Source organism: Melanotaenia boesemani, chromosome 16 (genome assembly GCF_017639745.1).
Source record: "Melanotaenia boesemani isolate fMelBoe1 chromosome 16, fMelBoe1.pri, whole genome shotgun sequence".
Lineage (NCBI taxonomy): Eukaryota > Metazoa > Chordata > Actinopteri > Atheriniformes > Melanotaeniidae > Melanotaenia > Melanotaenia boesemani.
In genome coordinates this window covers 10,483,407-10,510,197 of record NC_055697.1, presented here as the reverse complement: position 1 = coordinate 10,510,197, position 26,791 = coordinate 10,483,407, and the positions used below count along the sequence as shown (strand labels likewise).

Below are 26,791 nucleotides of genomic sequence, written 5' to 3'. Positions count from 1 at the left end.
CGCAACAGAACATACGTACTAACTGTAGGCGGGGCTTGTTATCAGCAGTACTTCCCAGGTGACCTGACAAACACGGCTGTCATCTGTGGATAGTAAAGATGGCAGGGAATCAGAATTACACTATAGTAGAATATTTCGGCGGCGATGATGGTTACCGTTGTGGCTACTGTAAAAATGAAAAGGGCAACTTCTCTCAGGGTAAGTTTCGGATGAGGTTGTATGACAGAAGTAGCTTGTGCTAACAAACTAGCTCCGTATACCTGCAGGAATAGCAACCGAGTATGATTAAAAATGGTAACTATCTGATGTCTGTTCTGCCGTCATTAAATGTCATAAAAAAATCTACTAACGCATCGAGGCATTAACCTCAGAGTGTTCACATTAGTGAGCTTTTTCCTTAATGTGTTCAAGAGGACAACCTAGCTAAGTTTATTAGCTGTTAGCATTTTGCAATCCTTGTGTTTCATCTGGGTAGAAATACTACAAAAACAAAGAAACTTATTTGTTTCAATAAGTTTAAGGCTTGGTGTTTACTTTCTATTCTATGTATATATACACACTAATATTTTATACAGGATTTTTTCTTTATTTTTAACTTAAGAAGTTGGCAGTATACTTAACATCTTTGCTAGCATTTAGCTAGCTAATGACCAGTAACATTAGATTCGGAACAAGGAAGGAATGCTGTTGCCATCAGAAGGAAAAGAGCAGCTGCCTCATTTGGTCAGTGGGAGTTCTTCTGATGTGTCCTGATGAGCCAAAGAAACAGGCTGTGTTTTGTATGTTTCAGGGATTGGGGGAAGAGTGACACTTGAGGCTTGAGTTAGAAGCAGCAGTACTTTTAACTATTGTTTTTTTTTTGGTAGGAATTTCTCCTAGTATAGTAGGACATGTGGATTGCAGCTTCAACTTGATGTTATTCGGTAAAGTTAAATATAAACAGTTTCACAAATTGTTTTTGACATGTATTACAAATAATTCCAGCAAATTGCTTGACAAAGAACCTGTCTGGCAGAAGCAAATTTTGTTGTTACTTAAAAGTAATTTTACCTATAAATACTAAAAAGGTTTTTAAATGACAGCTTCAGTTATTGGGTACAAAGAATGGTGTTTAATTAGATTGGCAAAGCCCACCTTCTTTTAACTGTCTAGTTTAAACTGTTGAGTGAATTTGGGGAATAACACAAACATTTAAAATGCTTGATAAAAAAAAAAGAGGTGGGAAATTTACAAAAATTAGGTGATGCTATTGTTATGGGGTGCAAATATGTTTATTTGTTAAAAATAAATATATAATTTGTTTATAGAAGTATTATTAGCTCATGAAAAATTTCTGTTATGTGGGTGGCACAAGCCATACTGGTGACAGGGTTTATAGAGGTTCTATGAACACAAATAAACAGTGTTACGAAGCTGCAATTTAAAAAAAGAAGGCATAGGTAGGAAGGGATTTTCTGTATTGAACAGAATGATTCCACTGCCATGAGCTGAGGTGAATCAGGCTGACTATAATAAGGATTTAGACAGTACCTAAAGCAGTCAATGAGGAATTGGACCTGGATCCTGCAGTTGAGAGCTGTCGTCTAATCTCAGTGATAATCTGGGTATTTTACGTCATGTAGGCATGGCAGGGTCTGAAAAAAGTCACAAGACATTACTACACTTGTAGTTTGTGTAAGACAGTGTTTCACAGGTGAGATGAAGGCATGTTAGATTTAGGACACAGATTCAGTGTCTTTGCTTTTAAGTTGTAACAACAAACTGTTTTTTTTTTTTTGTCTTTTTCTGGCAATAACGTTACTGTCTTTGGAAGACGCTAATCAGTTTGTACTGTATGTTACTATACTATTGTATCTGAGCGATCTGTCTATTCTATTGTACAGTTTCTGAAGCAGGTGCATTATTAGATTGTTTGTTTTCTTTGGTGTGATTGGCCCTGTGATGCTATCAATGGTGTGTATACAAAGGGACTTTGTCTCCACAATACAGAGCACAACATCTGCTGTCCCCTGTGTCATTGTGTCCATTATGCCTCAGTGGAAGCTGAAAAATGGATCAGGTAATCCTGTTGGGTCATTATGACCACAGCCTGATTCTTTGTGCAGTGTACTAACATTAGCATTTTAGACCTCTTATGCCCCACCTGGCTAGTTTTCGGGCTTTTTCCAAAAATTATCCTTCAAGGGCAGACCTGTTTGTGTTTAATTTGCAGGAATAAAAAACACATCAATAATCTATTCAATGGCACTTCTATATGTTTGACTTGGTTTGACTTTGAATACTAGAACTGTTTTGTTTTGTTATTGTAAGTGATGGATCACAAATTGGATCTAGTCCAAATAAGATATTTCCTTAAGTAAATAAAATATCTAAAAATGTCTTTGAGCACTAATAATCTTAAAAAGATAAACAAAAAAGCTCCCCAACAAACCTGTCAAGTAAGGGCAGACCAACATAATAATTTATAACAAAATGTTTAGGAAAATTGTTTTGTTTAGTATCATCTAATCTAAAGATGGATTCAGTGTGTGGTATGATTCAAGGATTTGTGTTTACCACAACAACCCGTTCAGCTCAAATGAGCTGTTACCTGAGAGGGTTAATGGGTATGCATGCTAATGTTTATTTAGTTTTAAAAAAATTTACTCCTCCAAAGGGTTAGGGAGGTTGTGCAGATTATATGATCCTGGCCATAAAAATCCATTTTAATTTCAGGTTCTTATGCAAAAAAATGCTAAATTCTGTTTATTGTAGGACATGAGTGGCTTTCAGACTAGTTTTTTTTTATCTTAGATATTGGTGATATATAAACTTAATATTCTTTTATGATTTATTCCTGTGTTTTAAATTACAAACAATAAACAACCATAATTCTTATCAGCCCCCTGACTGGTGGTTCAATAATAAGAATATTTGTTCCTCACCCAACAGTTTCAATAAAGAAAGAAGCAGCCAAGCTGTCGTTTTTTTTTTTTGGCCAGTCATCTGACATTTACTACATAAGTGTCGCGTTGCTCTTTTGGGTCTCACTAAGTGGTCTCTGACTCTTTGGACTCCAGCTAATCACCATTTCCTGTGACATGGAACACTATACTCGCTGGCAAACTCGGTGTGTGTTGTGTGAACTGTTATTCTGTCACTTCTCTTTGTTGTTTCAGATGGAAACTGATAGTCGTCTTTCTTACTATAGAGACTCAAAGTTTGGCGTGTGTTTGTTGAATGGAAATTTAGGAGGAGCTCAAATCTTAAGGTCTGGGAAGGCAGATCCGCTTTGGCTACAAATAATAGATTTCTATGTGTCCGTTGGGGCCTTAAAGCACTGTGGGAATGACCCTTTAGGGATGCTGTGATTTAAGTTGGTACGTATCTTTGGCCCCATCACCAGAGTCTCAAGCAGCTTCTCAACAAGCTGCAACTTCCTCATACAAAAGAGCCTGACTAATTCAAAGAGCCTTTCTGCCCGTTCATAATGCTCTTCTTCATTTTGACATTAAATGGTGTTACTGAAATCACAGTTTATGTCCACAAAGTGTTCAGTCTCAAGCAAAATCTTACAAAAGCATCTTTCGGTCTTGGTTGTCCGAAAATGAACAACAGATCAGAACTTAATGAAATGAAAATTATTTCATGCTTTGCTACTTAAATCTAGATCTCAGTGCAGCTCAGAGACTTTTCATAAACTTCACATAAAATCAGTGTCCTGATTTTGAGTAAATATCAGTATATAAAAGTCATATGCAATAATTTCAACATATTAAGGAAATTGTTTTTTTTTTTTTGTTTTGTTTTTCACAGGGATGTGGTCTCACACCATGACAGTGCAAGACTACCAAGACCTAATAGACCGAGGATGGAGACGGTGAGTTGTCTGTGTGGACTGATAGTGAAGCAGTCCCACAGCATAAAGCCTTGATCCCTGCAGTAGACTTGGACTGATAGATTTAGGAGAGGGGAAAAAATAGTGCCAAATTATTTCATTTTATTTATTTTTTAATTTTGCTTCACTTTCTAGTCATCTTGAAATTCTTTTTCTTTTGTATTTTATGTCCCTGGTTGGTCACAGGGTGTTTAATTTCTATTGTTTCAGATCTTTTATAGTTCCCCTTTGCCCAAATTTAGTTTGCTTTGCATGGCTGCTTGTTTTGTGACTTTATTCATCATCAGTTGCATCTAATTGTCTTTTTTTTTAGTTGGTCATTTTAGGACACTTTTGTCCCATTGTGGACATTTACTCTTTTAGTTAGTGTTGACATTTTTGTCACTTTGTGGTTAATTTAAACCTCTTTATCTAATGCTTTCTGCCTGGTAGACTACATCAGTAATCTGTACTTGGTTTCATCCTATCCATGCTTAAGGTTTATATTTCATCGATTATGGTAATTTATAATAAAGAAAGTTCCTGATTTCTTTTTCAGAAGTGGGAAATATGTTTATAAGCCCATAATGAAGAAGACTTGCTGTCCACAATATACCATCAGGTAATAGTTTTTACTTACCAATTGGAAGCTTCTGCTGTTATTTATGCTCCACATCCTGACATTTAAATAGAATCAACATAATAACTCATTAAATGTTAAACAGCAGCTTTGGATAAAAATACATTTTAAATAACTGGTCCCCTTTTTTCCTTATATTTTCTTTGAAGATGTCATGCACTGAAATTCCAGCCTTCCAAATCCCACAAGAAAATCCTGAAGAAAATTAACAAATTCATTTCCAAAGGGGAGTTGCCTAAAGGACAGGAAGATGGTGAGAGTATGTTTATATTGGAGTAAAGAAATTGTATTCATGGATGAAAAAGAATCGATGCTCTTGTGTTGTGCTTTAAAGTACATCCATAGTTGGCCGCTGACTCTGGCTCTGTGGTATCTCATGCTACTGACTTTGTGCTGTGTAGGAGAGCCAATGGACTCTGTGTGTGAAGAGGCTGCTCCACAGGAACCCAGTAAAGTCTGTCAATCAGAAGTGACGGGTGCTGCTATCACAGACATTCAGCACGAAGTAGCAGAGTGTCCCACTATCACAGAAGTTCACAAAGAAGTAGCGGATGCAAAACCTACAGGCTCACAAACCTCACCAAAGGATCCAGTTTCTGTCCCAGATGGGAGAACGGCAGCTACGGCTCCTAAACCAGGTAGGCAGTCTGATTCCCCTGCAAGTGGTTGGCAGTCATAAACAATGAGTTTCTGTTCTAGTTCTCTCTGATAATAAAAGACTACATTTCTGCTTATTTAGTAGTAATACAGTTAAAATAAATTATCATTCTGTAAAATATGAAACTTAATTTCTTTTCTTTTTGTCAGAGCAGCTCTTCAAATATGTTTTGCTCAACTGCCAGCTTCTTTTTTTTTTCTTTAACCATAAAGGATGTGAAACATCAGGCAAGCTGCAGCAGTTAACCAGTCAGTAAGACAGACTAGATTTTCAATTACTTTGATTATTACTTGGTATTATGGTTTTTGGCTTCTCAATTTAAGTTGTTGACCACTTTTTTGTTCTTTTTTTATTCTACACATTCTTTGAGATCATTAAGATGGACTGGAGCCAACCCAGCTGTTTTCAGGAACACCCTGGACAGGTGGCCGGTCTATCATAGAGCCAACACAAGAGAGACTGACAACCACTCACATTCACACTCACTCCTAGGGAATGATTAGGGATTAGAAAACCAGTCAACACCACTACTGCGCAGTCCTTACATTAGTTGGTTTATTTATTTGTTTTTGCTTCTTTAATTGCTGAATGAATCAGAATGGTTTGGGAGAACATAATGCTCATTTTCTTTTAATTTTTGGAAAGATAAATTATTTAGTGTGTCTTGTTTTATAGGGCAAGAGCACATTTCCTCAAAGCAAAACCCCTGTTGCCTAACAGGTCAGTCCTTGAACTGAATCATTAGTTATTCAAGTCAGCCAAGATTATACACATTTCCCCTTGGTAACGATTGGTATCTTCAGGGTGAAAAGATACAATTAATCATCCTAACTTTGGTCTGTCCATTCAGCGTTCCAACCCTGAGTTTGTGTTGCACTTTGTGCTCAGTGCCTAACAGTATTTTACCAGATGGTGTCACTGTTCACCTTGTAACAGGCTCACAGTGTTTGATGCAGTGTCTCCGGCTTGGACTTATCTTCCATGCTCTCCTCCTTACCATCTAGTAGAGGATATCTTTGCTGCTACCTCACTGCAGTGAATTAATAACGCTCATATTAAAGAGACAATAAACTCCCACTAGACACCAGAATCAGACATGTCTGTATTTTAGGATTCATCTACTTTGTTTTTCTTGCAGACGTCTAATGAGAACAGCACCTACATTCATTAAGTAAAAGATAAGGGCATCCGTTGTAGCTGGAAACCTCTGCAATGGCACAAACTGATCCAGATGCAGACAAGTTACATCAGAGCTGGTGTCCTTCTACAGTTCTGCATGTGTCAGCAACACACTTCTCTTAGTTAGTGTTAGAAATAACAAGCCTTTTCAGCAAAGTGGAAGCAAGAGGATTTACTATGTTTATCCCCCCCCATTCACCTCCAACAGAAAACACCTGGATGTATACTTCCTCAGCTTTTATGACTGCAGGCTTTATAACTGGTTTCAGTTCTAACTTGAGAAAAAGTGATTTTCCATCCTTTTTATATTGCCTCCAAGGAACAAACTGATACAGAAATATGTCTAGGTAGGCAGAAAATCATACACTATACAGTTTCTCAGTGTTTATTGTTTGCTAAATTATGTTCAACACGTGTGTGTTTTAATGTTTGCTCACAATATCCTCTTTAAGCAATAAATAAACTGTAATTGTATGTAAGATAGATAAAAGGTTTCCAGATAGTTTACACTGAGTATATCGTGGGGAAGTTCTCCCAAAAAGGGAGGGTAAGAGTCACAGATTTTTATGAAGTGCTAACTGCTGGAGCACGAGCATCTGTCTTCAACAGGAACTGATCTGTCAGACTTTATCTTCAGCACAGCTGTGTACACCGTCCTCCAGAGTACCTGTATGTGTTTGTGAGACTAAGAGGGAAAGTGTGTGTTAGCAGTGAGTGTAATTAGAGAGAGGAGAGAGTAATCATGGGAGTATATAAACCCTCTCCTCCCTGTCTGTGTTTTTTTTTATTAACCTTACATTGAAAATGACGATTCATGATTTTAAGTTGAAGCATTTATTGAAATAAGCCTGCAGCTGTTCACTGTTCCTCCTGAGGTCCAAGTGCGCTATTTGCAGGATGCTGTTTGCTTAACAGTAGAACATATAAGATGTTAAGGTATGTTACAGCTGAAGGCTGCCAGTAATCCTTGGCTGGAATCACAGTTTCCCTCTCCGTGTGTCAAGAGGAGGCATCTTCCTTGTGACATCATCAGAGAGGAAAGTTTGTGAGTAAGCTGATTGTGGCAGCTGGCAGTAGTACAAGCAGGAAACGGCTCTCGTTTCCTTATTGCTCCAAACAGGATGTGGGCGTGTAAACTGTTGACACGGTGTGCCCAGGGAGCCGCAGGGCCTGGCAAGAGCCCAAGAGATTGTGGAGGTGGAGGGGGGCGCAGTAGCAGAAGGCTGAGGAAGAGAGAAGGAAGCAGAGAGATTTGGTTGCTTTGATGATTAACATTGGTCTTTTTGAACAAGAACAAGTGTGTATATTCTATTAATAGCAAGCTGAGGTGTGATGGGCTACTCATCTTCACAAAAGCAAACCAGACTGGTACATCATCTTCTTTATAAATATACACTAGCTAGCTGCTAATCATTTTGACTTTTCTTAGGCGTAGCATTTGCTTTGTAGCCTAAGTAATGACTTGAAATAAATACAACTGAAGTGGAAAACAAAACAGTGATTTCCTAAGAATTCACTGAGAAAACTTTAGCAACACATTGCTCGTGTTTCTAGTGGGGCAGGGTCCTATCTACTAGAAACTCGGTTTGACGTCACAGTGAGCATCATGGAAAAGTTGCCAGCTTCTCAATATGATTTAAAATTTTGGTTAGAAGGCTCAATAATTGCAAAACTGATTACCGCCATTAAATTATCCTCTACCTTCTAACCGCTACTCGTGTCTCCCCCTCTGCATGTAGGCATGGGCGCTGATCCTAGCAGGCCGCCATGCAGGAAGGCTAAAGACTTGAGGAAGGAGCGGCGTCTTCAAAAAGAGCATACGAGACAACAGGGCGATGGGGTCTCCCCTACAAATCCCACACCCACCCAAAACAACCAGCCTAAAACCCTGGAGGAGTTCATCTGTGACTCATTGCCAGACAGTCCCTCTCATCACCTTGAGGTGAGCCAAAATGTGGAGTAGATACTTTTCTGGATGGACTTGAAATTAATTTATGGTAATGTTTCTGTGTTTCATTAAGGAGCGGGCTTTTGGTTGAACTTTTAGTCAGTATAATAAGCACAGAGTTAGCTGAGAGCCCTCTTCCTCAGCCTCAGTGACTTCACCTTGTGTTTATGTGTGCGGAGAGAATAGCTGGCCAAAACAGAGTGGAAAAACCACCTCTTCCTAGTTTAAATTCACCCAAATGACGGGCACACCACACAGACTGGCTTCCATTACCTTTATGATGACACTAAAACCACAGCACCCAGCTTAGCCTGTATGAGAGGACATGGAAATGCACTTTTAGCTGGGAGCAGAATGATGCAGAAAGATCCCTGGCAAATGCTTTGAGCTGAGGTTGGTAGCGTAATGTCTTTCTTGGTCTTGATCAGACTCAGCTTCATGTGGAGCTGAGACACTGTCTCCTGTTTCTGTACCCCTTGAGACAAGTCTGTCAAGATCATTTCCCAGTCAGATCTTCTCATATGGATTTATTTGTTTGCCTGCGTCTGTTATTCAGTAAGTGGGCATGCAAGGTTATCCTTTGCAAATGAAGGTTAATTATATATTATAGAACTCCAATAAGTGAAAAGGTGTGTAGATGACTCTTTAAGCTGTTTATTAAATAAGCATGTGATGTTAAAAAACAATTTGGATTAAGAATTTCCAGCTTCTGGTTTTGACACCAGTGCCAAAGGATAAAGTTGTTTACATTAGTGCAATTAAAGCTGTGTAGTGTACTTTTATCATAAACACATTTGTTTAAAATGTTCCTTTACGCGATGGATGCTCTGCAGGATGCACACAACACTTGGAAAATTAGTGATAAAAACATTCCCAGTGCTCCTGTGAAACTTCCTTGTTTACATTTATCATAAAATCTGAGAAAGTGACCTTAAAGGGGCCAATTACCCCTTAAAAAACAACAACAAAAAAACAAGGTGTCACAGTGGCAAGATGGGAAGTTTAGATGTATTTATTTGAGTGGTTGTCTCTGTCCAAGCTGGGTTCAGTTTTTCCACCACCAGGGGTCAGTATGACAGCATGTCACAGCTTCTTCAGACATCCCAGGACAGTGCGGACCGCTCCTCGGCTGCTCGACACAAAAAAGTGGTTGAATTTCTTTTACACTTACCTGATATTTTCATTGTTTTTTGTTCTAAATAAATGATTGTGCACAAAGTTTAGAAGATTCAAAGCAACTTATCCATCATTATTAGACAGGTTGGAAAAATATGCCATACATTTTTTTAATATTACATTTCCAAATTGTCTGCTGTATACTAACAATGTAGCTTTACAAAAAATGGTTTAAGCATATCAAAAATGTTTCTCTAAATTAATATTTAAACATTTTTCTTTTATTAAAAAGACCAAATGTCTCTGTTTGGCTACTGGATCTGGATGCCAAGTGTTCATATGAGAGACACAGTCTTCACTCCAAGTCAAACAAATCTCGAGTTCAGTTCTCTAGCCTGTTCTTCCAGGGGATTCATATGGCACGGCCTCTGTGGCCAAGAAAAGCTTCCAAACGAAGAGCTGCCTAATTAAAGTGGGACTGCAGGATGAGAAAGTTAGATTCTTTAGTTTGTGTTACATTAACAACACCCAGCCAATTATTCTTTCCTTACAGCTTTCGATCAACATCTTTTTCTAATCTGTTAAGTCTGATTCATAACACTGCTCAATTAAGAAACTGAGTGTGTAAGGTTGTACATGGGGCATGAAAAGTTGGATTTAGCCTTTAGCTTGTAGACTGTTGTTTTGAAGTTTTGAGCTCAGCTTTTTGGCTGTCTTCTTGTTGCTCTTTGTAATTGAGCGTGATATGAATGAGCAAAGTTTCAGTCTGAAAGCCGGTGGAGCTGTGCACTCCCACTGGGAAGTGGTTTGTCAGTCATGCTGCAGCTTTACCTTAAAGCTTACACTTAGACTTTAGCATTTTTTGGGGGGGTTCTTTGCCTCCACTGTAAGGTAATTAACACATTGCTCATTAAGTATCAGTAATGTGCCTCATTTCTGAAGTTGCTTCACAAATGCTGCTGCTACCTTTATTTGTCTTCATCATAACGTTTAAAGTTAAATGGGTTATGTTTGTATTATCTTAGAAAAATGTTATCTATAAAAGCAGTCGTTTCTTCTTCTTCATGTTACTGCCATGAAATTTAGAGAGAAGAAGAGTTATATTCCAAAGGCCACAGGAGGATAATGGAGGATTCAGTGGTTAGAAATGATGTATTGTAAAATGTTTGATAGTACATATTTGAGAAATGAAGGATCATACTTATTTGAACAAGTGAAAGCATGTAGAGATGAAGCAAACCTGGTATAGGCAAAAGCAGAAAACAAGAATTAAAATTCATCGTCCCAAGAACACTATCCCCAAAGAGCACCACGGTGCTGGCAGGAGTGGAGATGTTTTTCATTGGTAGGGAACAGGAAACTGAACGGAATGGAGGGAATGATGGATAGTGCTAAATAGAGGAAAACTGTTGAGGAAAACCTGTTTGAGTCTTCAGCAGATGTGAGAGGAACCAAGGTTCACCTTCCACCAGAACAGTGACACTAAATGTTCTGCTAACGCAGCACTTACTTAAATTTGTTGGACTGGCCTTTTTTAAGCCCAGGCCTCAATCCAAATGAGAGTCTGTGGCATGATATAAAGATTGCTGTACACAAGCTGAACCAATCCAACACGAAGGAACTGGAGCGTTTGCTTTAAAAAATGGACATAAATCCCAGCAGTTTCATATGCCGAACTCAGAGCGACATACAGCTGACCTACAGCAGTTATTGCTGTTAAAGGTGGCCCTTTTTTGACTTTTGGGTGGGGGGAGTGAATGGTTGTGCACAATCAAAACTTCTCACTCTGAATGTTCTTGTTTGATAATGTCACACGTGCATGGACGTAAACAACAGGGTATCAGAAAGTTTAAATCAAGATGATAAAGGGTAACACAGAGTTTATTAAAGCTCTAAATTGGAACTAATGCAAGCCTTGAAAAAATATTTTAATTTCTACAGAAAAAAATAGGTTACATTTATCTGATATTAATGTCCATTAAAACAAAAAGACATCCTTTATACAAAAGTTACATTTTGGCCAGACCACATGGTGAAGTCACTGAAATGAACATCTGTACTTCATAGATGGTTTATTAATAAAACTTCAGCAAATATTTGAAAAGAAAACAGTTTTTTATTTGTGTTTTTTGTTTTTCATTCACAAGGGAGATTGACGTAGCATAATCCAGTCTTGTTTTTCCATTAATTGACATCTAAACTGAACAGAAGCTGCTGTCACTGGTAAAAACAAAACACCTCACTGAGATGGAATAACAGAAACATAAAAAGCCCTCTTGTCTTGGTCTGTGTTCTTTTGACCACAAAAGGTTGGATTATGTCAGTCTTTCTTTCTCATTTCATTGGTCTCTCACACTTTATTCTCTCTATGATTTCTAATGTGTTTTATCTTTTAGTGTTTTAATCACCACTTATGCTTTTTTTTTTAGCACTCTTTTCATTTTGATATTAACCCTTGTCTGCCCGTATTCTTTTTGAAGGTGAGGCTAGTGCGCTCCAGTCCCCCTAGCCCGCAGTTCAAAGCCTCTTTCGACGCCTCCTACCAGGTGTACAAACTCTACCAGATGGGCATTCACAAGGATCCTCCTGGCAAACCCTCCGAGAGCCAGGTCAGAGGGTGGGAGGCGTAGGTCAACCCTCTCTAGGGATACCCGGGGAGGGAGGGAGGGACTCCACAATTCCATATACCTTCAGTAGCATCAGAAGTATTTTATCTTACTCTGATCTTTTAGAAATTGATGCATCATTTGACTTTTTTTGTGTGTGATTTAATACTGACTAACAGGCTATCATTAATAAAACTGTATTTTGAGCGTATTTAATAAAAATTAATATAGTTTTTTTTATTTAATTTTTTTTAAATAATAAAGAAAAATCCAGGACTGCAACATAAATATCAAAGCATCCAAATAAGATAAGAATTAATAGATCATTTTGCAATGGTTTTGACATTAGAGTCATGGGGGAAGTCCAAAATGTCTGAAGGGGAAGGAGTGAATGAACATGTAAGTATTAAAGTGAGAGTCTGTTTAGAAATGCGAGAGTCAAAGGGAGAGGAAATTGAGGGGAAAATGTTTCCATACGGCAGGATTGAGAGTGGTGTTTCTCCAGGTGTCTGGGTTGACTCTTGGTCTTCCAGCGAAGTCATTAGTCTTGAACTGTTTCAGTTTGAGGGGGCAGCCTGTCAGCTGAACCCTCCTGACCTTCACACATTTACCTCGTCTTGTGTCCATCATCACCCCCAACCCTCACAATCGTTCCACATGTCTGCACTAAAAGCTCATTTTAATGTAGAATAAGCAGTGAGGTAATGAGATGTTAATTTTCTTTGCGTGTGCCCTCAGCTCGATGTTGTTTACCTTTTTTTGATGAGAGATTTGAAGTCTCTCTCGGTGAAAGCCTATTCTAGCTTAAATGAGCCATTTAAAGTTGCGGATACCTGCTGTTCTTGACCTTAAATGCACCAACGCTGTGTTGCCAATTCTGTCTGAGCGGTCTGTGGTTAAAACTGGGCAGTGCACTAGCCTCATCCTCAAGATTTTCATCAGTCTCCTAGAATCCAGCTGTTTAGTTGCATGGATGTTTCCTCTGTATACAGCCGTGCGATTAAACGAAGTTTAAAATGCAAAACAGACGTGCTGTGTTACCAGCTTGCCTCAAGGACTAGGAGACTGGTATCCACCCCAAGATGTCAAAGCACTTCTATGACTAACTGTTGATTGGTGCATTGTGCATCCCTCCATCCTCCATTATCTTCTTCTTTTTTTTTCAACATTTATTTTCTAACTTTTCTCTGACCTTGTATTCATTGCAAACCTTTATAAACCCTCCCTCCCCCCCATCCACCTCCTCTCCTCCACACCTTGTGCTTGAAGGTGAGGCTAGTGCCGGTCAACTTTGAGGACCCTCAGTTCGCAGCATCCTATCAGCAGTCGGTGGCACTGTACACCCGTTACCAGATGGCCATTCATGGTGATGACCCCAGCGAATGTAGTGAGAGTGAGGTACTGCATGATTATTATTTCACCCCTGCTGGGTAACTACTGTAAATGTTTAATCCAGCTTCACTTTGCCGTCTTTGTGGTTTTTAAACTGTTATAATATATTAGCTATTTAAAGACATTAGGGACATTTCCATCTATTATTTCACTCTATTTTAGGGATTTTATGGGCTTCACGAATAACCAGGTTATCATTAAAATAACTGATTAATCAAATAGCAATGCAAATGATAAATAGGTCACTGTTGCCTTTGTGTAACGGTAACATTCATCCGTGTTAAAGCGGGGTTAGTCGGCCTGTTTATGCGCCGTGACTGAAAAGCACTGTTTAGTAATTAATGGAAATGTGACTCTTAAAGCAACAGATCCATAAATTTAAAACATAAATACAGAACACAGTAAATTATATTCTTAATTGTTTCTTTGTTTCTCCACTTTTTAAAAATAAAGTCTAGTCAGGCTGCAGGAATCCTGAACAACCTGAGAGGGCCTTTTGTCCCTCTGGGCTGGAAAAACAGCCTCCTCCTCCATCTATCTGCCAGCAGGCTGCAGTAAATTTACTAAATTCTCCAGCTTGTAAAAGTAAGGTAATTAATAAATAATGAAAGCTGTCAGATTGGGCAGACTGTGGCAGATTCTTTCCTGGTGCCATAACACTGGTTGTATTAAAAGGTAGAGTCTGCTTGAGTGAATAGGTTTAATTCAGGGTAATAAGGTAATTGGATAGTTGATGAGTAACATCTTAAAAATAAATACATAAAAAAGTAAAGGTGTGTAGCTGCACTAACAACTCAGTTGTTTCTTAAATTTCCAGAAGGTTTTGTTTTTGTGTTGGCTAGTTACTGAATATGTTATCTAAAAGCACAGGGTGACTCAAAGTTGGGTTAACTACCCTTAAAGTTCAGCCTATAAATTGTAATTCACCTGGAAAAGTCTAGCTTAGGCATAGTATGAGGAAATGACAGGGATTGTAACAGCACACTATTCTTTGGGACTGTGTTTAAACATTCTCTTCAGTTCATGCATGCAGCCACTTGTACATTATGGAGAGGTTGTAGAAATAAGACACAAGTGAAGCTCAAAGCACCTTTTTCTCATTGATCTATTTAATATCATCCCTGAGGGAAAAAACCATGTGGTTAAGATTCAGAACTGCTGAACTTTTTCTCTAACCTGAAAGAAAGTTTCTCAGTTCCTTCCCTCGGTGGCTAATTTATACAAGACAAGAATCCTAATTATTTCCACTCAAGCAAAATTAACTTTATTACAATCACTGTTGTTGAACTATCCTGACACGCACCTCTGAGGCCATTATACTAAACACTACTGATTTTATTTACTTACCTGTCAAGCCCCTGGTTAACTTACTTGCTCTATCCCTTGACATGTGGAGCCCACACCTTTATTGTTGTGTGGCACTCATTAAAAAAGAAGCACTGCATTGTTAATGCTGTTATGCTGCATTTTAATACCATTACATTTGGTGCCTGCTGCTGCTACCTAGGAAGTTGAGTCATTTAGTATTTGTGGAGGTATTTATTAATCCATTAAAAGTATTACCCAGGGACAAAATCTGGATTACTGTCAGCCTGGATGGGAGCCATTCAAAAGGAGAAACTGTGTGTGTGTGTGTGTGTGTGTGTGTGTTGAATTACCCTGCCAAAATTGTACAATCATTCGACAGAATAACGTCCTAGAGGAGGAAAGGCTGTGTTTGTCAAAGGATGTATGCATTTCCTGTCATACCATGACTGGAAAGGAGCCAGAAATATTTCTTTCCCCATCTAATATTGGTTTCCTGACAGAGTGGGAGCATGCACTAGCAATTATATAGACGCATATGCACACACACACACACAAAGTCACACACTGCTCTTAACTGTTGTGCTGAGCCATGACTCTCAGTACATAAACATACAGCAAGCCTGTTTGGGAATGTAAATTTAGTTCCCGTTTGTATTTCACTCTAAATAAACAAACTTAAAAACTATATGGAAAAATGCGAGAAACAGCCACCTCTAAAACAAGATCAAATATATGTGTAAACAAACAAAAAACGTAACCATTGGTAATATGTTTCCACACAATAAAGCCTTGCAATGAAACTATATGAGTTGCATTAGCATTGATGTCCCAGTTTCCCTTTTTATTATAGTTCAAAGTATTTTATTTATATTTATCTTGTGAGCTTTGTATTGCTGCTATGTCCCTGCCTACCATTTCTAGTATTCTAGTATTTTGCTTAGATTTAGTATTTTAGATAATCATAAAGTACTGGCCTCTTGTCACTTAAACAAGTACAGAAAAAAATCTTGATGATTAGATCACTATGAGGTAGTTTAAGGTTAAGCTATGAGTCTAAATGTATTGTGTGTGTGTAAGTGAAGACATGCCTCTGTGTGTGTGTGTGTGTGTTTGAGGCTGCTTGCATGCTTAATTGTTTACAGATGGGTGTTTACAGTAAGAAAGGGAGAGTTGGAGAGGAAGAGATGGACTCCATGTGTTGAAGCAGATGAGGACGTTCCAGAAACTACTCTGGATCTATCACGGTTGATTTTATCAGTGATGGGAGGAAAAAAGAAGCTGCTATTGAAGTCATGCTCAGATACTTCTTGTAGTCTTCATCCCGGGTTGACTTGCCTTCACATTATCTTCCCCAGTGACCTGGACTGAGTCAGTGTAGGCCTTGCAGGACCATGTTGTAAATAGTAAAGGGAGAAGGGAAGCTGCTGCATTGAATGCAATGCTTTCAAGAGCTTAAGTTCATACACATTTCTACGTACATTTCACTAATCAAGTAGTACAGCATTTTACAAGGAGGTCAGTTTGGCATCCTTAATTCCACTCACACAGCAGCCAGGGTTGTTGCCAGACCTCAGTAAGTGATGTCATCTTATAACTGCAGCTGTTGTTCTGTTGGTAAACCATTTACTTATTTTTAATAACTTTTTGTGAGTTTCAAACAAAAGTTTCATTTATGCCCTTCAGCTATACTGCTCATTGGGAGGCTTTGCTGTTGGTAAATTGACTGGCAGTAGTCACTACAGAGGCAGGAGTGGAAATTACTTTTTACTGGCGTGGTTACACAGGTGGGGAACTTGACAAGCGCTCTTGCACATTCCTGACTAAACAGAATTACTAACAGAATCATTACTGTTTCCACTTTGGTTATGGAAAGTGTAGAAATTGTACAAAATAACTTATAAAAGAAAATCATTGTTAGAATTATATGTAATGAATTGCCGTGAGAGTTTATGACTGCTGTAAAGCTAAATCTGTCCTTCAGGTACAGTATAAGCACAGACTCACAGGCTTGCTCTGCTGTGGCTTTTAGAATGAGAATGTAAAGATTTTAGCATTTTTGATGTGTTTCAGTGAGCTTGTTGATTCTCCTTGCTCTTCGTTGTGTTGCCAGTTTGAGTTGTGTGTGAAGGCAGTGTGTTGCATGTTGTTATCGTATTCAGCACCACAGGGAGTGAAGTTTGTGAGACTTTTATAGTTCCCAACAACACCTCTCGGCAAAAACTAAGCACTGTTGAATTGTTCTGTTATTTCTGAGTGTGCTGCACACAGACTTTGTGTTTTTCACATTTGTTCTTTTTTTTTAACTCAACTCAAAGTACTAGTCTGTTTATATTTAAGGGGATCTATTTAAAATATAGCGGAGTTGCACAGGTATGTTTTCAACTTTGTTTAAAAAAATAGAAATGGTTTTCTTTACCTTAGAGCAAGTAATTCTTGTTAAAATGTCTCCCAAATCATTCTAATTTTCTTGCAACTTCTTGTTCCATAAGGGATGGGGCAAACACTGGTCTTTCACCTTTTTATTGTTAGTCTTTTTCAGGGTTAGGTGGAGAAGTATTCAGTTCACTGTTAACCCCACTAGATGCCACAACATCCTGCAACCTGGTCCTTGAAATAGTTTTAGGGTTTAGTCATTTTTCTGATGAGATTCCACTTCAAGTTGGGTGTGTTTGATGTTTCTTGGAATTGTCGTTTACTATAGGAAAAGGTAAAATTGAAAATACAAATGAGAACGTCACTTTGGCCATTTTTTATTCCAGAAAGTTACCCCGTGTTAAAGAAAACTCCATTAGTGTCATTAACACTCACATGAGCTGTGGTGGACAGATGGAGAAACACACTCTCTTTTGGATGAGCTAAGGCTTTTGGCGGGATTTTCTTGTGCACCCAAGCCAGGACGGCCCCACCTACTGAACCATAGCAGCAGCCGTCACTATTAACAACTTAACTGCTGTGCACAGACATGCTCACAAACAGAGGATGTTGATAGGGTTGATTTTTTAAAAAATATATACTTTAAAAGGAGTTATAGATAGATGTCTTACTATAAGTGGTATACAGCTGTTCAAATGTCAGTCAACACAATTCAAATGATACATATAACATCAGTCATGATAGAAATTAGCCCAGAATGTCAAATTTTTATTTGTAATATTAATATATTTGCTTGCAGAATGATTTTTAATTATAAACCATTATTGGCTTTGTGATTAATATATTTATAAGACTCATGCTAAACCCTAGCTTGGAAGAGGTTGTGAGTGAAAAAAATAAAAATGTTAACAGCACAGCCATCAGTAAACTAGGAGCACAACTATGTAATCTCCTATTGTATGAACTATTTTGCATAATTTGCACCACCTTACTTAGTACTTTTGTTTATGATCCTTTGTTAGTGTTTTGGATCTGTGTGATCTGACAGTGGACACGGTTAGATTTGTAAAATACAGTACGAACTTATAAAGGAAAACCACTGTGCTGCGGTCATTTTGGTTCCCATTATAAAATGGTTTTTGACTTTAAACAAAGAAGCAAGCTGCTTTTGTCGTCCTGCCCTGCAGGTTGACACATCTGTAAACACACCTCTTTCAACTCTGCAGCTAAATAGTGAGCACAGGAAATGGTATAGATAATGGAAGAAAGTTTTATTTTTCCACACACACATAAAGTCCCTTTGGTAATTGATATCTACTGTTTGGTTTTACAGTGTGTTGAGTGATAGACTTTTGGTATTGGCTTATTGCTTTTTATAGCTGTCACTGTGTCCCGCCTGGACTGCGAGCCTGAGTTGATAGGGTAAATGTTTTCATTTGTATAAATAAAGTCTTCCTTTTTATGCCCTCTGTGAAGGGAAGGTTTTGTGACACCTGAGCCAGGAGAAATGTAGAACAGCAAAGATGTGTATGGTTTTCATTTATGCCTCTTAAAAGGAGTTAGTGACTCACAGAACTAATATATATATTTTTTTTCTTCTTCCCTCCACAGTTCCGGAGATTTCTCTGTGATTCACCACTGGAGGTATGTGCTTTCTTTGGCCTGTTGTCAGTTAAATAAAACCTCTTTTATATGTCGGTGTTCATCCATGCAGTGTGTGTTACCTGGAATAATTGGCCCCAGCTAGGAGGTCTTCCATCTGATTTCACCATTGTGGAAATTATTTTAGTGATTTGAAAAAAAATATCTTCAGGGCTGCAGTGTTTAATTCTTCATCACACACACTCAGAGGAGAATAAATATACAGCAGTTCTCCTGGTCTCCTGAAGGGCCCTCCAGCTGGATTGAGAGGGGTTAAGGGATTCAAGGAGGGGACTCTGTTTCATATTGGAGAGGTTATTAATTCAGCCCTGTCTAAGCAAAAAGGGGTATTGTGAAAGGAAAACAGTGAAATGTGGTGTCCAGATCTTCATGAAACCTTCAGAGCAGTGTTTCCCTGGCTTTGACTTCATAGGATGTACCACTGCTCTTCACTTTGTGTGGTGTGGCACAAATTACAGGCTGATGAGGTGGTTTTGTTGGCATCATTTGGGACAAAAAGAGTTTGTTGTTTAGGCACTAAGGAAAATTTGATGTCAGCATCTGCTGCAGCAATTTATAGATGTTTTATATTATTTAGCATGGAAGGTATTAATGGTTGAGGATTCATGGCTAATATGGCGTCTTTGTGGTCTCTAAATGAAATGAAGCCAGGCATTACTGGATGCTTAGCAGTTCTGGTTAGCTACATCCTTCAGAAACACCAGTGAACCTGTTGGGTCAGGACAATTACACCTGCAATTAGACCCAAGATGGGTACTTATTACAGCCACTTTAATAGGATTGAGGTCCAGAAGCACACTCTGTCAGTCACTCTGTTTTGCCCCTTGGGCCCCCTCAAGTCTTCACTAATGAACATCATTAGTGTTTATAGGAAACAAGCTTTTATCACCTCGTCAAGGCTGGCGACCAGGCACACTGAATTACACAGTTCAGTGCACATACACATACATGTTCACACTGTGGCGCACATCCTCACTTTTTTTCTTGCCTTTTCCTCCTCTTAGAATGGTTTAGGGTGCAGTCTCCTTTCATGTTTCCTCCTCTTGAGCAACTTTTTATTTCTGTCTATGATCACCTTCTCTGTCTTCTCCTTTCTCTCTCCAAGTGCTCTCTGTTTCTGAATTATTATGCATGAAAATCTGCACTCTTCTACATGTTGTTCTCCATCTGTCTCCAATCAGAGTGCATTTGGAGCACATACCCACACAGACACTGCACATGGACCTGCAAATTGTGTGGTTCAGCTCACATGTAAGCCTGCATTTATATAAATGTATGCATACTGCATACTTACAAATCCAACTGCAGATGTCTGACTTGTTTGTTGTTTGCTGTGTTCCATTTCACCTAAATTGCAGAGGATTCATGCTGAAACTCGGGTAATTAACATCACCTGTCTCTGATTGTTTTTTTTCCCCAGTACATTTGCACACAGAAACAGAAATGTGAGCACATTTGTGCTTTTAGAGCAACAGTGGCATAACGGTGCCTGCAGACATGATGAGCAACAGTCATGCAAGTGTCTGTACTTTTGCTTGACTTTGCTGAGGTCAAAGTACCACATTTTGGAGGCAAATCCACTGCTTTGGTTCTTAACCAGCTTTCTAATGTGACAAAGCAAGGGGGTAAACACTTATTAACATGATTGGTGGTCAATTAGTCACAGGGTCATTTTTTTTAATGAACTTTAAGTTATTTGACTTTCCTCGGAAACTATGAGTCTTTGACTTCCTAACTTGTACTCTGAGGAAGAGAGAGAGGATTTATATTATTTAGAATAATATATTTATACACATGAGCTGGAATTTCAGAAATGTAGACCAAAAGTGGACAACATAACAGCCCTGATATATGGACATTCAGTAAAGCAAATATTTTGTTTAAAACATGGGAGAAACTGAATTATACTTTATTTGCATACCAGTAATAGGAGAGAATCATGATCTGAGCTACACTTCACACGCAGCCTGTTTTCCAGGATGTACTGTTGTGTGTGGATGCACATCTGGAATGAAAGATAGAGAAAGAATAAAATGTGTTAGTTAGACATCTGTTGTTGCTCAGTGCCAGAATCATAACTGCATTATTGATTTATTGATTTATTTATTTATTTTGTTTTATTCTCGTGGCCTTGAGAACAAGAACACAGTTCTTGCCTCTTGCAGAGTATGTATCAGGCTTACACCAGTTTGTGGCTAGGTCAGGATTGGTTGCAGTTTGTGACTTGTACCACTAGAGGTCACTACACATTGTGTGTTTAATGTATATACTGGCCACGGTTACATGGTGTTTTTCAATTTGGAATTAATTATTTAGAATTAAATAATTCAGAATTAAAGTGTTCTCTTTCACGTTTTACATGGAAATAGTAATTTCGAATTGAGGTTTACGTGGAAAACGGAATAGAATAAAGGAAATCGCCTTTATTTATCGCTTTAGATCTGGGGGCTGGGAAGGGTTCTGATTGGACGGGGCGGACAAGACGTCTTTACATCTACCGGAAGAAAATTAGTTCCTGCTTCTTTTTGTTTTGTCTACAAGATGGAAGAGCACATATTAAGAACCATTTTCGCTCCAATTTAATTTTGATGAATTAATATGAATTATTCAATTAATATTAATTCAGTGTGTAGTCCATCTACAAATGAAAAGGTACAAAAAACTTAACATTATTTGAGTCTGACATGGTCAAATGTTTTTATTTTAAAAAGAAATATGTTTTCATCCCAAATAACAGCATCGATCGTATTTAGCTTTCATTAATTCAATCCTTCTACCCACCAAAAAAATGCGTGAAAACACATCAGAGCACAACCAGTTGTAGTGTGTATCTGCACATCTGCCTTTTATATATCACACTCTGAGGGGTTATATATTGGTCCAGTTATTTTTACAGCTCTATACAATATATCCTATTAAATATTTTATTGTAAATGTGAAAATATTCCGTCATTATTGGCAACATATAGCAAATGGGAAATGTAAAAATGAAAGTCAGAATGAGTGCATCAGGCTTTATATTTACTATAATTAAATGTCAAAATTGCAGCATGATTAATTTAACGTCATAGATTTTCTGTATTGTTGAGATTTCATTGAGATACTTAAATACTCTATATATGAGATTTTCTTTTTCTCTGTCATACCTTTCAAGTTAAGTTTCTTCCTTTATTTACTTTTCAAGTTAGACAGATTAAGATGTTATAGGTCAGACCTTAGAGAATAAACAGTATATTAATAGCAGAAAAAACTACTTAAATAAATAAAATGTGTGTAAAAATCAGTTAAATATTCAGTTTTATCTCAGTTTTGTTTTCTGTTTACCATAAGTTCATGTCAAAAATCATTTCAAGTTGTATTAGTTTCTTAACTTTGACAAGTTCACATAATGTTATTGTCCTTATCATTAAAAGTTGACCCAAATATTACTCCTAACAGGTTGAAACCGACATGCTTCACACCACGTTCTGACTCCATGCTCTTCACATGGCCTTGTGTTTAGGCCATATGAAAGTGATTTCAGGCTTCTTGGGAATCTCTGGGGTCGTTTGAAGTGTTCCAGGGAATGTTAAGATTGTTGTCACAGTGGCAAGGACACAACTATTAAGGTGTTGCTTGAGGTGGCGCACAGGTCAGCCAGACAAGATCAGCCTTGAGCACGACATGAGCCTATAAACAAACACATAGACTCAGACAAGAGGGCCATTACCTCTCTTACCCCAGCATTCACATTCATGTAATTTTGCTCAAGCATGTATATACTTGAGGTGGGGTAAGAAAAATCCCCGCATGCTTTTTCCTTTTACTTACAGCTTCTAAATGACAGAGTGGGATCTCTGACAAAGGCCTCAGTGTTTCTGGGAGAACTGGTGCCAAGAAATGACAGGCTGCTGCTTACACAGACGGACAGTTCACTCCACCGCGGGCGCACACTGCTGCAAATAGTCCAGATTTGGTGCCTGTCACTCCCGAACATCCCCAGCTCCCCTCCAGAGAAATTATTCACTCTTTCCTTTTTTTGTGCTGTCTGCCACACAATCACAGTTACTGCTGTCCTCTGTTATCCTGCTGCAGTTAGATGATTTTTATCAAACCTACCCACCCATCTATGCACACAAAAATAAATGGATTCTGGTAAACAAGGTGTCAGATGGGTCATCAGACATGGGTGTCCAAGTGTCTGACCCACTGTGGCAGAACTTTGTTTTAATAGCAACTCTGCTTAAGAAAACCGTTGGCCTTCTGAAGTCACAGAGCTGCAGGGAGTTTGTGTGTGTATGAGTATGCGCCTTGTTTCTTTTTGGTCAGTTTTAATTTGGTTGGAGTGCGGGCTCAGTGGTGCACCGGATTACTCGACGAGCTCTGTGCTATGATAACTAACAGCGTCTGCGCTACTTAACTGTGTCCAGATGAATGTTGGTGAAGAAGCAGGATCCTGTTACTAGTTCACTGAAGAAAGACACATACAAACATAAACCAATACCCTAACTTAATGTGACTTTTAACCTCAACCCCAAGCCTCTAGAGTTAAGCTGGTATGATAAAAGCAGTCCTATAAGCTGACTGAAAACTCAGTGTGTGAATCAACATGAGAAATGCTGTGTGTCAAAAAATGTGTTCTGTTAAAAGGATAGACTGGAGCACACATGTACACACCTACACCCACATTCTTTTATGTGACATGGAGAGCACAGACGCAGACATATAGGAGAAGGCTTGGCAACACTCCACCGCACGATGAAATGGACTTTGCTCATGCAGGGGCTTTTATTAAAAAGTCCTCTCCTGCAGTGTTTCTGTGGCCAATTCCTCACACCGCCCAGCCCCAGCTCCTCCTCCCTGCTCCAGCTTTCACTCCACATTTGGGAGCCATTAGCAGGCTGAATGTGAGGCTACTGTACACCCCCACACATAATGCGTGAGGCCTGGCAGGGAGATGCAAGGCATATAATACACCATCTTACAGGTGTGTGTGTGTAGAGAGTAGACATTATTTTTTCAAATACATGACATTTTTGTTTTAATGTGATCTCTATGATTTGCACAAAACTATATTTTACACAACAGTAATTCATATTGTTTTGATTCTCTTTGTGATTTTCACCCTTGTCTTTCCCCAGGCAGAATATTCTCCAGATGGGCCTGAGGTGGGGTATGGCTCCTTCCATCAGCAATACTGGCTGGATGGACGCATTGTGGCAGTGGGAGTGATTGACATCTTACCTAACTGCGTGTCCTCCGTCTACCTGTACTACCACCCTGACTTTGCCTCACTCTCTTTAGGCTCCTATTCTGCTCTCAGGTTAGTTTCAAGGACTCAAACAAGTCAAATAATTGAAACATTAAAATCTCATGGTGATAATAAACACATTTTACTTGTTTTGTGATACAAAGGGTATTCCACAGTTATTTATACAACAGCCCTCCATTTTTTTGGGTGCAAAATTACCTACCAGATTTAAAATTGTGTCACCAGTCAAAAAATGTCATAAGAAGCCCTATTAGTAATAAACTGAGAACTTTGTGCAACAAAATTGTCCCTATATGCTTCTCTGCAACAATAGTTATAGTGAATGGTCAGTCTACATCTGCAAAATAAAAATTTGAAATTGCAGCTGTAGTAACTAAGTATAGAACAAGTCGTACTTTCAAATTAATATATAACTGCAGTACTTTTTCTTGCTAGCTCAGCAAAACAAATAGGCAAGTGCTTCAGATTTGGCATATCAGCAGAAATCTGAGGATCTGTGACAGCTCAGGTAGCAGGAATAACACTACATAATGTCACAATTTACAAGGCAAAAGAGACTATTGTTTGCCCTTCAAGTGTAAATGATATTGAGCAGATGGCATTCATAGATGGCACCATGGCTGCCTGCAAATAAACCAGAATACTGGCTGATAAATGACTCTGTCTCCAGAAGCTTGGCAGATGACTTTTATTCCAGCATGATAATGATCCAAAACAGTTTGGCAAAACTCATACTTCTGTTAATAACTTCATACTATTTTATGTCTAAAATGACTTATAAATTAAATTTTTTTGTGAAATGCAACACGTGATTCCTTATTAAAGGAGAAATTGCAGCGCTGTTGACCATTCACTTCTTTTGTTGTCTTGCTTAATGTCTTTGTTCTTTGATCGTGCCTTGCTTCCTGTTCTTTCATGATTCCCCTCCCCTCAACCTCTTTCTCTCTTCTCGATCTTTTCACCTCTTCCCAAGTTTTTTTTTTTTCTTTAAAATTCTATACCATGCAATAAGCACCATAATACTTTAGGTCAGGAAAAATACCTCTTTCTTCACAGCTGATTGGTCGCGGCAGCGCTCTGTTTGTGGTTCAGCTGACAACAGTTCTCTCTTCCAAGATGAAATAAAAGAATGCAGACGTACTCCACAGGCACACATATCTGGCGTTTCCTGTACAACGTAACACTATAATGCGAGAAAGGCTTTTTGAAATAATTCTGCACAGATGAGGTAGACAGGGGGATTTCTGCTACACAGTCGGTGTGTATAGTTTTAATGCTGAGAGTTTTAAGCTTAGAGGGATGTTTGTGGATGTAATCATGCACTAAAACAGCACAGCAGAGGTCAGAATATTTGCTCCTACTCATATAGAAGGAAGTCCCTGGTCATCCTAAGTACACAGTCCCCCATCTCTTATTATTTTAAGGTTCTGAATCCAAAAGTAACAGAAAGTGTGTGGAGGAGGCCTTAAAAGGGGGGGGGGGCTAAACATGATTGAAATCCTCCCACTTATTTACAGACACCAGAGCCCAGATCTTTGATCAGGTCTGGACAATCCTGAGTCGACTTGGCCTCGCTGATTCTGTCCAAAACCTACTGTACAGAATGCATGTGCTTCCCCATTTCCTCTTTATGCATCTTATGCAAATATTTATTTAATTAGATGCTGTTTGCTCTCTACAGCTTGGCCATTTGGATTTAATTCAGCCAAGTTCAATCTAGTGCAATATAGTATTTATAAATCACAAAACTTTCATGTAAAATAAGCAGGAGTTACCAAAAAACAAAAACAAGTATATGTACATATATGCAATTCAGCCTTAAAACAGAAGAGGGGGATGTTGAGGAAACTTTTTTTTAGCTCCCTCAGCTACAGGCCTTGAGGACAAGAGGAGGAGGAGAAGCAACGAAGTGCCCGAGGCCCTGTGTGTAGCAAACTCAGCTGGTGTCCCAGTGGATCATTTTCACCTAAGGATGTCCTGATTATGTTGTGCTGTGCCGATCCTGAACCAAAATATTCAGTATTTGCTGACAAGGCATCCACTACAATATTTTATTAACGTTGATATATATTTTTCTGGACATAATAAGGTGATTAAAGCACAAGAGAAAAACCATATTAGATAAACTTCTGCAAATATCAGCTTTTGAAATAAAAATGTTTCTGATTATTTCTGTAAAATATTTATAAAAAGTATTTTATATAGTTTTAGCTCTTAAAAATGTTTCCACTAAAGCGCAGCAAGCACCTCGTGGTATGCGCCGTTATGGGCCCTTTGTGTCCGGGTGTGTGTGCATGCACATCAGTATGAGGGAAGCTGTGCCGGAGCAGAGGGCTCGATAATTGGCTTGTGCTGGAGTGTCAGATGGCTGAAGAGGGGATAATGGTGGACTCAAGCTGCTGCCATGGGGGTAGAGGACGGGGCGCGAAGGCCTCAAGTGAAGGGGGGAACATGGCTTTTTGTGAATGGGCCCCTTGCCTCTCTTGACCCCCCCTCCCCCAATTCAGGCCTGCCGGGCCCTTTTGTGATGAGAGGATGGGAACCCAGGAACCTGGCAGAAAGCGGGTGACCTTCTAGCACCTCGCTCTAGCTGCCTCTCTTCTCCGTCTCTTTCTCTTTCTTGACCCTCCTCTTTTATATTCTTTTCCTGCTCTCTCTCCCTCCCTGCGTCTCCCCCTCCCTCGCTCAGCTTGCTTTGTCCCATGTCTTATTTTTCAGTGCATCTATTTTATTTTAAGGCCTCTTTCTTTTCTCTTAAGTATTGGAAGAAAGGGAATTCTCCCTCTTCCTTTAAGCAGGCGA

General features: G+C 38.8%; 1 protein-coding gene across 3 annotated transcripts in view; it reads left to right on the top strand.

Moving 5' to 3' along the window:
• Positions 1 to 45: 45 nt before the first annotated feature.
• Positions 46 to 26,791, top strand: part of LOC121655718 (arginyl-tRNA--protein transferase 1) — a 45,941-nt gene continuing 19,195 nt past the window's right edge. Inside the window, exons 1-9 of one of the 3 annotated variants that reach the window (XM_042010525.1) lie at positions 46 to 198; positions 3,796 to 3,859; positions 4,416 to 4,478; positions 4,646 to 4,749; positions 4,898 to 5,134; positions 8,073 to 8,275; positions 13,273 to 13,401; positions 18,688 to 18,720; positions 23,859 to 24,040. In XM_042010525.1, the coding sequence (XP_041866459.1) occupies positions 99 to 198; positions 3,796 to 3,859; positions 4,416 to 4,478; positions 4,646 to 4,749; positions 4,898 to 5,134; positions 8,073 to 8,275; positions 13,273 to 13,401; positions 18,688 to 18,720; positions 23,859 to 24,040 (1,115 nt within the window). In that variant the 5' untranslated portion in view covers positions 46 to 98. Of the gene's footprint in view, positions 199 to 3,795; positions 3,860 to 4,415; positions 4,479 to 4,645; positions 4,750 to 4,897; positions 5,135 to 8,072; positions 8,276 to 11,877; positions 12,007 to 13,272; positions 13,402 to 18,687; positions 18,721 to 23,858; positions 24,041 to 26,791 lie in introns of all 3 variants that reach the window. The other 2 variants (XM_042010524.1, XM_042010526.1) reach the window with 2 other exon arrangements.